The 17664-nt window shown below is 44.2% G+C and overlaps 1 protein-coding gene across 1 annotated transcript in view; it reads left to right on the forward strand.

Annotated features, from left to right (window-relative positions):
- thsd7ab (thrombospondin, type I, domain containing 7Ab) overlaps positions 1-17664 on the forward strand; it is a gene marked incomplete at its 5' end in the record, with an annotated part of 119620 nt that overhangs the window by 31595 nt on the left and 70361 nt on the right. The window contains one exon of the mRNA XM_079275741.1: positions 15027-15861. Within this exon, the coding sequence (XP_079131867.1) occupies positions 15027-15861 (835 nt within the window). The remainder of the gene's footprint in view (positions 1-15026; positions 15862-17664) is intronic.

Here is a 17664-nt window from a genome sequence, read left to right on the forward strand (position 1 = left end):
TAAAAGTCATTATAAGAGAATAACCCAGGGGGATCAGCAGACACAGAGACCTGACCTTAGTCTCCGGGATGAATACATTACAGTGTGTTTGTACAGATGAGGAGGGTCATTGAAGGGTCACTGATGTCTGCATGCAAAGGCATTGTTTAAAAAAAAAGGAAATGTACAGGTGTGGCTTTTCTTTCACATTCTTGTATCGCATAAGTTTCGATTTAGCATCTGCTTGGACACGTGACAGTTTTACTCATGTGAGCCGTTCAGGCCAAGGGAAGTGAAAGCGTGTTCCCACTCCGATTGGCATTGGTAAACAGAAAAACAATCAAAAGCAACGGACATGAAACAAAACGAGATGTTTGTGGGAGCGTGATTTGGAAATGCAAAGGTTTCACCCCGATTTCACCTCCTCACTGTTTCCATCACGTCAGCCCACCATGAAATGAAGGCGAGCGTGAAAAGAGCTAACAGAAGGCGGTGGGTCGATGCGGTGGTATGATCACAGTCTGCTCTGCTTTTGGCCTGCTGTGTGCATGCGTGCGTGCGCGTGTGTGTGTGTGTGTGCGTGCGTGCGTTTGAATGCGCGTGTGGATCAAGCTTGGCTCCGATATCCGTGTTCTCCGTCCAACACCTCCCACCTCCCTACTGCTGCCGAATCGGAGTCCGAGAAGGATCCCCGTAGGCCTGAGAAGTGGGCCTGCACCTCAATAGCTTCAGCCGAGAACTGGCCTGGAAGCGTTACTTTCTTTAATCCATATGCTGAGCTGATTGGTAAAACACCCAAAGAAACAACCTTGCTGTTCCTTGAATGAACACCCTGACAGGCAGTCATTTTCCTTCAATGTTGCCTCACCCAGGCTTTTATGAACTGAAACAAAAGAACTAGCACTTTATTCCTTGGATTTTAATAAATGAAACACTTTCAAAGCCTTATTGTTGCAGACAATTCTGTCATTTGTATGCAAATTCAGTGTAAGTTCCATCGACAAAGTCTTGGAACATGTTATTGCCACCTTCCCACTCCTACGCCCCTATGATTTAGAAAACAATGGGTTTGTGAGGACATTCACATAATAGCATTCGCATTCAACAATTTGACCGCCCTGTGCTCCTTTAAACACAACACCAAAGCGACGGCCGGCAGTAGGTTGTTTTCCGTACTGCTCCCAATGAAGCTCTTGAAGTATATTCATCACTTCCTTCGGGTGAAGAACTGTCGACCAGAAATGCATGTAGGTAAATGAATTGATGATTGATTAATGTCTCAGTTGGAAAGAAAGGGATGATCTTTCAGATAAGTTCAACTTTGTGACGTAGATCCTGAAGACGGATGTGTTTTTAGCCGTTGTAGTGGATTGTCGGCCAGTTGGTCCACCACTTGATCCAGACTGAAACAAACAGACATTCATGTTCCCCAGAGGATGAATTCTACTGACTTTGATCGTCCCTGGACCTTTCCTGCTGCGTCACCATGAGGTTGAGGTTTTTTTTTAGTGAAATCATTGGGTGGATTGCTGTAAAATTAGCTACAGATGATCTCGTTTCCGTCAAGATCAATAATAGAAACTCTGGTGATCCACGGATCTTTCAGCTAGCGCCAGGTCAATCTTTAATTGGTCCGATACTTTGGTTTAAGACCGGATCCCTGCAAAACTAATGACATTACCAACAGCTTACATATCAAATGCTAACATGCTGAGCTAATTTGGTGATCATGGTCAAAAATACCTGCTAAACATCAGTATTTGAGCATGTTAGCATGCTGATGTTAGCATACTGCTCAAAGCAGCCCTGTCTTGTTACAGTAAGTCTGGCTCAGCTATAAAGCTGAAATACTTGATTTGTTTTGTCATTTTTAACATACTTGCTGGATTTGGGCGTGGCCTTTGGGAGCGCAGGCCCTTATTGTTAATATTGAAAATGTGCCCGTCCCGACACATGGCTTGATATGAACTGGCTGTCTGGGGATTCGCGACTTGAATCTCATTGGGTTTGAGCGTAACACTGGAATAATGAATAATGAAACTGAGGGTAGACTTCCTTAAAAGCAGCCTGTGTCAGCGTTTCCTGAACAACATCGGCCTCGAGTGCACAGTAATAATTACCATCGGTGTCATGTCCCGCTGCATATTCCATGCGAGTTTATTCTTATTGCCAAATTTCATTATTATCTTATCTTCCTCATGCACCACCTTTGCAGTTTTTATCTGATATCGGGGGAACTGAGACCGGAAAATTACAAATGTAAGCATGAAGCAAAAAAACAACAATCGTCTGCAATGTCTTTTATTTGCACAGTTTGTTTTCTAGCATTTAAGCTCATGAACACCACTAATTTCACATTGATATATTGTTGAAGCAGACCCTACATTCAGTATTTGTTAAATGAGCTGATACCTCGCGGCGCTCTCATTGTTGTGATTTACGGCACGTCCCCAGAGCTCATTTTAAACGGGAGGTTTTTAGGAGGCGAGGCTGCATAGCATCCCTCCTCTAGTATTGCTTTCCTATTGGGTTGTGATGTAAAGCGTGATGCATTGTGGGAGGTGGTAATCTAATCCCAGACGCTGGCACTCCTGAGGGTGGGAGATCTCGCCACGTGATTGGAAAATGTATCTTAATCAAGTGACAGCTACATCATCAAGCTGCTTCCCCTCCGGAGCAACACCTGCACAGAACAACACATGCAGATACACTGCGGCATACATGCACAGATACACAGTGAAACACACCTGTAACATATGATCTCTCACAGGTGCATCCCACGCTGGGGGTATTAAAACCTCGCAGCTGTGTTCCACGCCGCCTGCACCCCCCCCCCCCCCCCCCCTCGTGTAAATGCATTCACAGATTATCACTTCTTTCACGTCCCTCGTCAAGAAAATCCACCCAGCGTGAGCTTAATCCACAAAATACAAAAGATTAACTACTACTACGCGCACGTTGCTGGATATTACCGTCGGAAGGATTTGTATCAGCAGATGAGAAAATGTGGACACAGTTTAAATCAACACCTGCAGGGTATCATTTCGGTGACCATGCAGCGCGTACCACTGTGAGAGTAATGTTGAATATTAAAGGGTCAGCTCACTCGGATTACAAAAAAACACATCAGATTTCCCCCCTCGCCTCCAGTGGCATCCATTCGAGGTATGTCTCTGACATTTCTGCTCCAACAGAGTGCTGAAGGGATGACGTGTTTTTGTTGGGATTTTTACATTGGATTTTGGATTCATGCAGAAAAATGAAGCACTGCGGGAAGCACATGTTTATGACACTTCCACGTTTTTGTTCAGCAAGATAATCTTCACAAATGATCACCACTTTTATGATTTTAGAAGCTCTAAACTAACTACTCCACGGTTGCATTGATGCGAGGATACACGAGGCTGTAAAGGCAGATGATGATAGTCTCATTTAGTCACTTGTTAGCAACCTCCTCTTTTTAAAGAAAGTTTGGTATTTTTGTATTCACTCACGTATTTTATATCAAAGAAACAAAACGGTAAAATCTGTTACGCTCTCGTTAACCACAAACCTTATTCCAGCCGTCTGAACCAAAAACCCACCGACTCTGAGTCGAGTGAAAACGCTGACTCATTTCCTCGTTGTAGCACTCCTTCCTGCAGCACTCTATAGACAATAGAGTTGTGTTGATCTTCAGACAGTTTTCACACGTAAAAAACTATCTCTCTTTCCAGAAGGAGTTGACTTTTTCTTTCCCTGTCAGCAGTTTTCTCTGAAAGTAGTTCCAATGAGAATCTGTTGACACAGTGAGGTCTGTGGACACTTTTCTGTTGAATTTTTAAAAGTGTAACTTTCTTCCCAAGGAGACTGTGTCACATGCACGTGCGTTTAAAAGTATCACGTGAATGTCCCCCAACTTAACAATTTATCGATCATGCAAACATTTCACATTATTCTTACAACGTTGATCTGAAATAGATGCTAATCAACTCTCGCTCTGTGTGCACAGGTGTGGGACGGGTATTCTCCTGTGGCAGTGTCTCTCTGTAATTGACAGCGACGTGTGAACAATCTGTCACATTATGTTCAAAAATATGAGAGAAAAATAATAAAGTCAGACACCTCAACACATAATTAGGTCCCTGAAGACCCTTTTATAGTTTGTAAACAATGATGTCACACGAAGAAAGAGCTATGTAAGGGCATTAACCACCAAAGATCACAAAGCCAATCAAACCACATGGACTTTGTAGACCCGTGTGCTGTTAATATATATATATATATATATATATATATATACTAAAAGCTTGACAGATCATTCAGAACCAGCCATCTGACTGAACGCAATCAAGCTTTTGTGGCCGGCGAGGCCAAACGTTTGTTTCTTAATGTTCCTATCACCTCCCCGCAGAACAAGAGCTTTCATTTCTTGGTAAATAAAGATAAAATAGTTCGCAGCAGTGCACACACATATTTATTTTTAAACTGTTATTTGCTCTGTTCTCCCTTCGGTGCCTCTACTTTAAATGCAGACGGTAGCTTCTCCCTGCCACGGCCTTTCAAAGTATTTTCAGGGACTTCATTTCTCTACCTTTTCCTTTTTGTTTTCCGCCCTGACGTTTAGCTTCTGTTTCGAGCACACATTAAAGAGGATGTGAAGAAAAAGCATCATGCCACTAATGTGTCGAACCAACATCAGCTCTCTGTACTTTATGCATTTCCAAGCATCTAAAGTGTGAATTGTGATTGAAGCTATTTGTGTTCAGTCCCGTATGCAGACTTTCACTCCAAATAGAACAAGACAGCTCTTGCCAGTCATGCTCTCCGTCGTAATAGCATCAATGACTTCCTGTGTACCACCGGGGTTTTCACAAGAAGACGACACTCCCTCATTAGCGAGACGAGCACCAGAGCTGTTGCTGTTGGGGGGATGGGGGGGGGGGCTGTGAGAGACATAATTTCCTTTCAACAAACTGTGCATGCTGAGTACAGCAGCACAGCACGGGGGTCTGTCCTGTTTATTTACTGAAGACCAGCGTTGAGTTGTGGCTTTGTTCTTTTATTTTTTAAAGAGTTGATTGTTGTTCCATTGATATCATGTTAGAAGATGAAACTTGCTTTTTTACCCCCTAGCCTAGTAGTAATAGTAGCTATTGTTAAAACTGAAATAAAATACAGCAAAATCCAAACTGGAAAAATATGAAAAATAACAGTTAAGTGAACACGAATGCCAGACAGACCAATCAACACATCACACATTGGGTGCACTCTGGGATGTGATGATGTCATTGTGTCATGCGGCCCAGTATCTTATGCATTATGACTGTATTACATTATTCCACACCTCTACTTTAATGCCAGGGTAGCAGATAGTGAGTCCTGTGTGTGGAGAGCTGTGGAGGTCGAGATAGTGGATGACTTCCTGTCAGACCTGCAATTAAAATTGCCTTTTTAATTTAACTATGACCACCATTACTAACAGCACTGTAGACGTGATATTGTAGAAGGTGAGGCGATCCATTTGTGTGGATTATTTTCATTATCAATAAATCTGCCAAATTATTTTCTTCATTAATTGATTTGGTCTGTAAACCATCAGAAAAAGTTGGGGGGGGGGGAAATCCCATCAACGTCATCAATTCAGACCCCAAAAAATGTTTATTTACAAATAATTGGCGGTGAGGAATCACATTACAACCCGCTGAGCGTCTGCAGCGCTTTCTCTCTCAATACTGGAGTCATTTCACAAATGCTCGTCATTAGTCACGCCGACACTAAACACGGGGAAATAGGGTCAGAGATCACTGGACAAAAAGCATCCATTAATCAAAATGTTGCTTCTTTTTCGATCGACTAATGGCTTAATCATCTAATTGTTGCAGCTCTAATTACAAATCAAATTGCAATTAAAAGGTTTTGTTTGACATTTGAAGTTTTGACGTTCAAGTTTTGTCTGAAGAGTAAATCAGTTTGATTATGTTCCATTTGATTTTCCACACATTCGCCATATTGTGATGAACCAATGCAATGATATGATGTAGAACAATATTAGTGTAAAGATGCTGATATCAATCAGCAGAACTAAGTGCAGTAAGTCATATCGCACTGCTTTAAGTGCACCTTCATTGGTTTTATTAAAAGCATGAGTCATATCGAGTTCTTATTGTGTCCACTCTGCAGAGGCTACTGTATGTTTTATGAAGTGTGTTTTCGGCCCAGGAGAATGAAGTCTTCCTTACCTCAGAGGGATGTGTTCAGTGATGTTAGCCAAACCTTTTTCTGCTGTTCGTGCCCACAGTAAAGGCCACGTATTCAACGAGGTACCTGTTAACGAGATGTGTCATCATCTGTCTGATGCAGCTCAGCGGGGTGACAATGATTGATGGATCGATTGATCCGTCACCTTGTACACTTGCTTCACAGTAATTATTCAAAACAGCTCAGCTCGGGGGGGGGGGGCGACTCAATCAGTCCCAATCAGGTGGGGATGTGTGAGAGCGTGACTGTGGGTTAAACACCAGGCTGAAGGTTTGGTAATCAGCAGCTGGACACACGTCGTGTCTTCTTTTAATGTAAAGCCGTCTTCTCCTCAAACCTTTCACTTCACACTCCGTACTGCAAAATGAGTCACTAGCACGCTGGCGTGAAGGTTAGCTGGACCGGTAGCCATGCCAGCCTGTTACACGTGATGACAACAACAACTGTGTGGACGATGAAGTAGTGGCTCAGAGGTAGAGCGCGTCGCCTTCCAATCAGAAGATCGGCGGCTCGATGTGGCGCTGTGTCTTTGGGCAAAAAGGCTCTTCACCCCAAATTGCTCCCGTTTGTCTCTGTGGGTGTGAATGCTCGGATGGGCCTGATGGGCAGGTGGCACCTTGCGTGGCGGCCCCTGCCATCGGTGTATGAATGGGTGTGAATGGGGTGAGTGATATGTAGCGATGAAGCGCTTTGAGGTCAGAAGACTAGAAAGGCGCCAGTTACCATCCGTTTGAATACTCTTCTGAACCATTCAGCAAAGCAGGTAAAGAGTAGAGGGCACCTCCACGTGATGGAAGACTGTTATTCTTCTGTTTGTTCTCAGGAATGTCAAGGTTACCTGTTTGTTTTGGGGGGAAATCAGCCATCTTTACTGGAGCGTGTGTGTGTGTGCAGCGGAGCGTTGCTGTTGTGCTCTTCTTTTGCTCTCGATGCCTGTTTGCATGTTTTCATGAAGGTGTTCAATGGGAAGTTATGGAGCTGCTGAGTTTGACAGCATCTGACAGTGTTTACGGTTCTTCATGCCAGACCTCTGCACAGACCACTGCTTTTGCCTTCTGGGAATCTGTCTGTTTTGGACACCGTCAGTTTAAGTTGTGAAGCATCATTCGATGATACGTTCACGTTGCAGCGTGGAGGCTGCAGGTCTTTCACTCTGGCTCGGTGCCCGGTTCTTTGGAGTGTTTTCTTTGACGCTGCCAACAGCGATATCCTCACTGCTGAGCATGTGAGTGTCGGTAGCATTGGAGCACGTTTTCTCTAATTTCTCGTCACTCTTCAATCCTTTGGGGGTGTCGCATGGGGGGGTATGAACTGACAAACACAGCCTTTCTGTAAACAACAGAACAACAAGCCAGTCTATTTTGGTTCAGCTTCAACTACAGGTGCTTAGAAATGTCATGATGATGTGCATCTTCACGTGAATGTTAGTCTCTAGTTGCTGACGATGCCCACTTAATTTGCCTGGTGAAATTAGAAAGGAATGATAACAGCAACCAATAAATCTATTCATGTACATACGGGCTCGTGAGTATTGATTTGAGACGAGAACATGTGAAGCGATCCATGAAAGCTGAAGGATGAGCGAGTTCTTCCTGGTTCCCAGATAGCTACTGAGCTACAGCTGGACTCATGAGAGTACATCATCTCAAGATCCATCCTGTTCTATTTAATTAGGTCCACAGGAGTCCTAAACCCCAGAAATGGGGTTACATTTTTGCATTTCTGGTTCCCTCGTTTTAAAGTCAATTGTTTTTTTAATGGGTTTTTGGTAAATTGCCTGAAATAAGTTCAAGTTCGAGAGATTGTCACATTTTGTTCTCAGATATATGAGAAAACGTCGGTACCCACTTGGCTAAATGAGACGACTAAGCGTCATTATATTAGTGGTGGTGAAGTCACGTGGCCGTGGTGTCGCTCCTTTGTGGCTCAACGTTAGCTTTTTAATTGCTTGTCAATTGATATTACAGCTTTAATTACAAAGCTGTAATATGAATTAAACTGTCACGAGCAGAGATCAAAAATGGAGATGACTATTTCACTTTGTGTGACTCGCTGAAATGTAAACGCAGAGCCGTCGAAGAAGCTCCTTCAAGCCGTGTAGGACACAATCCAGCTCATGAAGTTCAGATGAAGTGTGAGCGGAGAGCCTCAGTCAACGCGGCTTCGTGCCGCCCAGCCCTGAGCAGCGATCACACTGAACGCAGGCCGGGGTTAACAATCAACCACCAATGCTAAGCTGCTCAAAGTCTTCCTTCTGATGTTAAGTATTCGCCTCCGGTCTTGTTCCTTTCTCCTCTGCCCTTCCCCCCCCCCCCCCCCCCCCCGCCCCCCCCCCCGATGCATACTGGGGCCCATTAAGACCAAAAAAGGCTAATGTCCATCTGGTGCTTAATAGCGATCTTTTGACCGCTCCCCCGAGAGGAATAGCACGATGTGAATAGCAACGCTCTTCTTTCTGGGGAGCAGCGTTTGTAGCCGGCTGTGTTCTCGAACACAAAGAAAACAAAGCACTGTTGGCCTCATGCGCACCACATTTGTTTTGTAGCTCTCGGCTAAAGATAATTCATTGCTGAGCTTAATGTGAACTCAACGTGGCTCGTTCAATGTTTCTAATACTTAGTTCTGCCAAAGGCTACGCAAACATGCAATTACCACTTTGCACTCCAGATGATTTATTCCGTCCAAACTGTGAAGCTGCGTCGTGTTGAACACTCAGATACTCAGTTTGAAGTTGCTCAAACAGTAGGAACAGAGTAGTTGACGAACGCTGGTTTGGGTTTTAAAATGAACAAAGGTTACTTAATGAAACGGGCATCTTGCTGTGTTGCTTTGGAGCTGGTGGATCAATTTCCACTGAGATTTAAAACACTGTTCACTTCTCTTTTTAATCATAAAACAAGCTCCACCGGAGCGTTTTAGGTGATTCGTTCGGGCTTTTACGAACCGGGAAATACTATCGAAACACTGAAAGGAGGTTTGATTGTGTGCAGCTACATCCATGAAATCAAACCTCTGGAAAATCCTCTTCCTATGCTGTGATTTAATCTGACAAGTTGACAGCTCATCCTCATTTACTGGAAGTGTGTGGGAGAATGAATGTTCGCCTCAGGTCGCTCAGCACACTATTTACATTAACTCACTTTTACTCTTTTCACTCTGCTTGCTGCTTATAGAAACACTGACAATATACTGTTGGCGATCAGCTAAGTTTCCACTTTTATGAACTTTTCTTGAGAGTGCACTCTCCCTGCAGTGCTTTAAGAAAACTTCATTTTTACTGATTAAGGCAAACTAGCTTATATTTTTTAAAGAGCGATTTAAACACATCCACCGGTTATGGCATCGCGGCCGAGATGATCCCGCGACGAACCCTGACCCAGCCCAGAGGAAGGTCCCGTCTTTGAGCGCGAGGTGCTGCTGCGGATCTGAGCAGCGATAAACAAACAGAAGCAGAGAGAGCGAGCGACACGGCGACCCATTCATGAGTGGAGCTGACCCGGCAGGGACAAAGAAGCTGTTCATTAAATAGACACTCGAGGCCCAGTCAGAGATCAGGCTCTCACCGCCACATATAGTGCGTGGGGCCTGTTGAGGGCTCCATGGGGGCCCCGAGAAAAACAAAGAAGAGCTCATTTTAGGATTTAGTTCGCTGAAATAGCTTGCAGAAGTTCCCTTTTCTCTTTGGTGACTTTTTAGGACTTTTTTTCAATCTTCATTCTCTGGTTTTTAAAGTCACCGAGCACTTTCAAGAGAAAGAAAAGTTTCTATTGTGACTGCAGTAAATGTTACTCACCAAAGAAGTACAACTAGAAGTCCTCTCGAGCAAGAATATGACATACTATGACAATCTGAATCTACATTTTTTAAGCGAGTAATATAAAATAATAAAAATATATATAAAAAGTAGGAATTGGGTTGCAAAGAAAAACTTGCAAAGATTTACTGTATTTAGTTTTCTTGCTACTCACATTTAAGACTGTCCAGTTCAGATGCACTGTAAGAGTTATCGTTCATTTAAATGCCGAGTCATGCTATTCAATCGATATTTATTGAACAGATATTTATCACAAAGCGTTCGGTTTACAGATGTGGTTCTCTCCACCGATCACATACAAAGGGTGCATCGTGGACACGTCGCCAGTTAAACGATGACTGCGGTATGTTCTGAAAGACGACGTCCGCGTGAAGCATATTGTGATGTTGTGATTCTCTCTGCAGTATTTATTTGGCCAAGTTGTGTTCGCTTACCCCGCTCACTTGTGATTGAGTTTTGCAAAGCGTTGATGCAAACACGCTGCCGGTTTGACATTAAATCTGAGAGGCATGTGAAGTCCCCAGAGGTTACACTGAGTCAGCGAAAACAATAAACGGACACAAAAACGATGCTTTTGTTGGCAAATGATAAAACGACATTTACATTTAGATTGCGCAGCTCTGAGCGGTCTAGTAGGATACTCTGGATTTATGTTTGTTCATTTGTCTTCTACATTTGATTTGACTTCAGCAAACAATATGTGTTCATCAACAATCATTACACCGTCCATATCAAGACATTATTATTCCGGATTTAGACCTGAGTGAGAGTTATTGATGACTCCGTGAATACTTTCTGATAACCGTGAGAAATGGAGGTGAAGCGTGCCGTTTGTTTACACGATGTCCGATGTTGCCGTCAGACTGCATGCAATATTCAAAGGTTAGCTGGAGGCTACCGTGGCTACACATTGATTTATATTCGGAGAAGAAAGACCAAAACATGCAAACGGCTGCGAAGATCTGACAACACAAAACATGTCATAGAGGACATTAGAACAACGGAACGAGAGGCAGAACTGTGCGTCCTCAGACCAGGCAGGCTGCTCTGTGATCTTTACTCCGTGAGAACCGTATATTCCACATCCTGGGCTGGAGGAACGTTGAGAGCAGAGCCAGGTGAAAGTCTCGGCGGAGATAACTTCTGTCTGGGATTTGTGTGGGAGGTGTTTTATTTTGGTACCGGAGAAGCTGTCGTGATTCTGCTGCATTTGAGATTCTGGATCAGCGTTTTCTCCCTCCGCCCTCAAAACTCTATCTGCTGTGGAGATGACATTCACTCTCTTTATCAGTTTGCTTTGTGCAGGCAGAACCTCCAAGTGGCCTTTATATAATAATAATATAGATTCTATGGACTCAGACAAACACCTGAGAGGATTCGTCGAGGGAATACGAATGTAGTTCACCCTCTAAATCTTCGTCCTTAAGTTTCTAAAAACTAGTAGCATGACGTGACCTGGAGCCGAAAGACGGCCATCATACCACATTGATACCGTGAGGAGTGAACCCACCTTTGAGGCTCCGGTGAACGCGGCGTCACGTTGACTGGAGACGGATCCTGTCGGCTGTTTCCGCTGCTGAGATCAGAGAAAAGGCAACAAGCAGCCTCATCAGCGGCAATCATTGGCCGGAAATGTGCTCCTGATTTTCTGCCGGGAGTGATTTTAAACTCTGCATGGACGTGGGTCAACATGAGCTGCCCTCACACACCCACTGGAGGGTCCAATCAGCCCGAGGCCCCATGCTGATATCATCAATTACCCGGGACGTTCATGTGAGGTGAAAAGTGAAGCTGCCCAATTAGTTTGATTTCCTCTCACTGCTCGTATGAACAGCCTTCGGATTCATACGAGCAGTGAAGGTACCCTGCTTTAATAATTGGTGTTTTTCAACTTGCTCAGAGTACCAGCTGAGTTGGGATGATTGGGTTCAAACTGTTTTCATGCTGTTAGCGAAGTTTTTCTTCATGGAGAAAAACTAAATGAGGCCCTCGCTCTCTGTTTGATTCCATAGAAGCTTAAAGGTAATGAAATAATGTGTGTCGGTCCTAGTGAGTGAGCGCTTGTTTGTATTTATAGCGCATCGTGACTTTAAGTGAGCAGAGCAGATATAGATATGTATATATATGTTTTGGGCTTTTCAGAAGAGAAGGTAGAGAGGGAACAGTTAGGAAAGGAAAGGTACCTAAAGGAGGATACATAAAGGCAAAACAAACAGGCCTGGTGTTGATAGGGTTGTTGATGAAGATAGCAATGAATGAGGACGATGGTATGAACAGGCGACCGGCATCACAAAACATTTGAGCTGTTGAAGGATAAAGCTGCTGCTGCTCCTTATTGTCCTTAATGTTTTAGTTCATTTCTAGATACTTTCCAACATCATTAGGAATTATTTGGTCCCTTGTGAAGATTTCATTCTTCAACAACAAAATGAATAGTTTCACTGTTTACTGTAGCAGGACGCTGCACGTTGGAGTTATTCACATTAATACAGCGCTCGTGCTCATCGTAGTGAAGGAAGATGTCGCCCGGTGCAGCAGTGTGGCTCGATGTGGCTTCAGAGACAAACACCATACCTCTATGTGGGATCAACTCTTTGTTCGGTGTGTTCTCTGGACAGATGATGCTGACTGCAGCATATCTCCAGCCTTATCCTGTTCTTCAGCCCAGCACTGCTGCTGGTTCTCCTCACTGCCCCAGGCCTCGAGGACTGCTTGCTGGATCTCTACTACAATCAGTCAGAGAGGATCAGAGGAGGCTTTGCCAGAGACTTGTGTACAGACCAATATGTTTATTGATGTTTGTGGCACTTCCTGCTCGTTGCCAACAGTTTGATAAATGGCACCGATAGATTACTAATGGCCCCTCTGAATCAGCTTCACTGTGATCGCCAATAATCTCCGCTGTTGCACGTTGTGTTGTGTTTGTATTCTGACTGTTACGACCTCGCACCAATTGACCCGAGTGTGGCGCACAACAAGGTGACATTCTGTTTTGATTGAACGGGACATATGTAGTTTGCGCTCACACGTTCTGCATCAAGGAGCGCGTTAGAGTCTGAATTCACTGCGTCGTCCTTGAAGATGCATTATCTGCTCTTGCTTCAGCGATGGAAGGCTTGACGTGTTTGACTAATTGATGCTTGCAGAATGGTGGAGTTCTGTTTTTAAAGGCACAGGAGTTTTGAAATGGCATCAGCGAGTGTTACGAATGTAACTACGAGGATGTTTATGGAATTCGACACATGGAATCACAGCCTTCGTTATGACAGCCGTGGCTTCTGCTTACGTTGTGCATACTGACGTCTGTATGTACGGCCCAGTGTCACAAAATGACTCAATAATTCATCTGCTACTTATGGCAATTTCACATGAATGTCTAATAAGATAAAATGATGACGTGAAGTAGGGCTGGGCGATAAATCGATTTAATCGATTAATTCGAATGTGTGCTTTAAGGCGATGTGTTTTATTGAAAATCGAGAAAATCGCCCCCACCCCTCCCCCCCGTTGGGTTCCCGTAGTAGAGTGCGCGCGCATTGTTTACAAACTAAAACAATGTCACCGCCGCCGCCGCCGCCACCTCACAACAACAACCCAGCATTTTGGAGACATTCACCAACTGTACTCCGCATGAGAAGAAGAGTGCCCGGTGGAAAGCCATCACGGATGCAGTCGCGATGTATATCGCAAAAGATATGGTGCCCATATACACCGTGGAAAAGCCGGGGTTTATTCACCGTCTCAAAGCTTTGGACCCCAGGTACGTGCTACCAAGCCGTAAACATTTTTCTGACGTTGCCTTGCCTCGGCTGTACAATACACGCCAAAGGATCTCTGCGGAGCTGGAGGGGATGTCATTCTACTCCGCAACAACTGACCTGTGGTCCAGCAGGTTGACCCAGACACCGATCCACTTGACTGGTGGAAGCGTCACCAACTTAACTTTCCAAGGCTAAGTACTTTAGCAAAGAAATACCTCTCTGTGCCAGCTACAAGTGCCCCCTCTGAGAGGCTTTTCAGTGTGTGGGGGGGGGCATTGTTACATGCCACCGTGCATGCCTGAAGCCAGAGGTAGTAGACAGGCTTGTCTTCCTGGCAAAAAATATTTAGAAAAAACATGCACTACTGTTTAATACTGTTGGTTATGTTGTGAATGCACTTGATTTTGTTTACATGCACTTATTTACTGTGCAAAATATGTTATGTTGATGTTAGATCAGATGTTGCACTTTTGAAAATGTGAATGTTAAAGGGTCATATACATTTTATTTCATGCTGTGTTTGTATCAGTGTATTCAGTTAGAAAAGCTTACTGTAAAAAGTTACATTTGCACAGTTGTTTACAATGGAAGGCTACTATTTAATGCCATTTAATGTTATGTTTAATTTAATTTTATATTTAAATGATTCAGGCAAACAAAAGAGTGACCAAATACTTTTTGTATACTACAGGCACCTTTCTACAATGTTCAGGTTTTGTTTGCACTTTATTTTTATCAACCTACTTGGGAAAATCATCACAAAATAAAAGAAAAAAATGTTTTCAACAGCTTCTGTCATCTGCAAAAAATTTTGGGGGAAAAAAATCGATTTAAATCGTGAATCGGATTTTTTGTAAAAAAATCGGAGATTTTTTTTTTAGGCCATATCGCCCAGCCCTAACGTGAAGGATGTAAACTGCGACTTGACTGCGAGGCGGTAATTCTAGTTTTATTAAATGATCCATTGTTAAATGTACACCTTGATGCAATCTCTCTCAACTTACCCAGTTTGAGAAGCATCATTATTCCGATTTCCATCCAAAAGCAGTAAAAGTTCAGATGTTTTGTCTTTCCTGAGCTGTGTCTTGATCGTCTTGTGTTATGACAAAGAAATGGTCTCTTCAGGTTTCTTACAGCGCTCAGACTGTTCTTGGAGCTGCACCTGAAGCTCAAAGGTTTTATTGTTTGGTATTTTTCATATCGTAACCTGACCCGGTTCATTTGTTTCCCAGGTCCATGGGGAAGATGCATGGGCAGCGACTGCGGCCCGGGAGGCAGCCAAAGCCGGGCGGTCTGGTGTGCCCATGTGGAAGGCTGGACGACGCTGCACACCAACTGTGACCAGGGCCAGCGTCCCTCCAACCAGAGGAACTGTTTCCGTGTGTGCGACTGGCACAAGGAGCTTTACGACTGGCACCTGGGTGCCTGGAATGTGTGCCTGCCAGTTTCGGCGAGGACCTTCTGGGCCTCGCGGCCGTTCAGGTGCAGCGGAGGCGAGGAGGGCATTCAGACCCGGGAGGTGGGCTGCATACTCAAATCGGACGAGTCTCCAGCGGAGGATGCCATCTGTGAGTACTTTGAGCCCAAGCCTCGCCTGGAGCAGGCGTGTTTGATCCCTTGCCCTCAGGATTGTGTGCTTTCCGAGTATTCGCCATGGACGTCCTGCTCCAAAACGTGTGGAACGGGCCTCAGGAACAGGGTCCGCAGTATCCTGGTTCCTCCACTTTTCGGGGGCGCGGTTTGTCTCAACCTAACCGAGTTCCAGTCCTGTAAGCCGGGGCCTTGCACGGGTCCAGAGGGCATGCACAGTCTCAGGGTTGGACCGTGGAGCCCTTGCGCCCTCCCACAGACTCGAACGGCACGCCAAGTTAAGCGCAGGAAAGGAAAAGACCAGGGGCTCAGGGAGCGAGCCGGGGTCAAGGATCCAGAGACCAGGGAGCTAATCCAGAAGAAACGAACCAGGAACCGCCTCAACCGGCAAGAGAGTCCGTTCTGGGACATCCAGGTGGGCTACCAGACCCGGGACGTGACCTGCATACACAGGAATGGCAGCACTGTGGCTCGCAAGTGAGTGGCAACATTTTCTATGTTAATGTGACATGAAGTTCATTTGTTTTTGTAGTTTTTGACTCTCAGCACTTTTATACCCACTTCAATTGTGTTGCTTAGGCAATGATGAGACATTCATTTCAAAATAAGGCAATTATCTTCAAAGTTCGAGGCATTTAGCAGAGGTCATGCATTTATTGAATCTATATTAGTCTCATTTTATGTTTTTTCTTGTATTTATTGTCAACATTTCCATTCATCTATTTATATTTGTCACCAACTAAACTGATGTACCGTTGACATTTAGTTGTCGGTGCCTTTCTAACGAGATGCCAAACCTGTCCTGAAGGTTTCCTCTTCTCGCTGTCGGGAGGTGACACGCAGCGGAGGATGTTTACCGGCTGTGTGTTGGCCACCGCTGTGCCTGTCAGAGCGATGAAGCACAACTCACCACAGTGTATCTGATGTCAGCCTCGTGGAAGTGGCAAAGCAACTCACGTCATGACATGAGATCAATCTTAGTGTGTGACTTTTCAAAATAAGGCAATTTTCTGAGTTTTGTCCTCGACTGGATGTGTGATGAGGTGTTATGATGAATGATGATGTGTGAAGAAGAGCGTCACGCAAAATGACTTCACTCGATAAGACATGAAGTCAAATTGCTACAGAAGATCTTCTAAAATAGACGACGGGAAGCTTTGGTTTCTGTATTTTAAGGTTACGGTTACTGCTGGAGGAGTTAAAGGACCAGTTCGCCCAAATACCGAAATAAAAAACAGGTTTTCTCACGTACCAAGCCGTGTAGAAAACGTAAGTTAAATGTCCAAAACTGTCTGCATGGCTAGACAATGCTAAAAAAAGTATTTTCTCTGACTTAAGGGTCAAATGTGTGATGATAAGCTGCAAAGGTGTCGGTAAAGAAAATGACTCGAAAGAAGCAGCCAATGCAGAATGAGAGATTAAACGACAACAACTAAAATGTTAAACAGTATCATGTCAAAGAGCATTGTCTGAATTGGTAATTGATTCAGACCTTGAGTGGGCACTCTTATCCTAAATAAATGCTGTAATTATATACGAGTGCCTCCATTGGTAGTGTCGGTTAGCCTCTGGCCCTGACGTTAGTACTGCTGCGAGCTACAAAGTCACGCTCTCCGACTACAAACGAGACGCAGCATTAGCTCTCAATTCACTCTCATTTCTCAGCAGAAGTCTCTGCTTTAAAATGTGCATCAAACCTTTTACTTCCAAGAAATGAATCTGCCTCCAGCAGCAGAGAACCCCGTCACCGTAAAAACCCTCAGACAGTTACTTTGTTGGTGTTATCCCTCATTAACCGCTCACTTGACCCACTTAAACCCAAAACAACAGGACTCTGAGCACCTGGAAATCTATAGCTGCTGTCCGCTCGTAAGACTTTTGTTACGTTGAGGATGTTGATGACTTAATTAAGCAGGAAACCATCAGTGATTCTGCTTCTTGCAACAACATTAAATGCTGTTTTTCATATTTACCCTCTGATGTCGATCAGCGATTCTTTTAAAGATGAATTCTTTCTGTGGATCTTTCATCGCTTTCTCTGTTCCTCGACTGACGGTAACTTAAAGATGTCACCGTTCTTCCCGAGGAACTTGGATTTGGGGCTTTCACGAGGTCTCTGATCTCCAGGAAAGAATCAGTGACAATGTCAGCAAAGCAAGCCACATCTGTTTCAACTCCAGGATTTGATCAATTGTGAACTGAATCTATTCATTAATGCTTTGTTGGCGCAGAGCTCTCAGCAGTGACTGGGTTCAAACATTTCAAAGGCACCATGAAAAC

The sequence above is a fragment of the Melanostigma gelatinosum genome (genome assembly GCF_949748355.1).
Source record: "Melanostigma gelatinosum genome assembly, chromosome: 9".
NCBI classification, from domain to species: Eukaryota; Metazoa; Chordata; class Actinopteri; order Perciformes; family Zoarcidae; genus Melanostigma; species Melanostigma gelatinosum.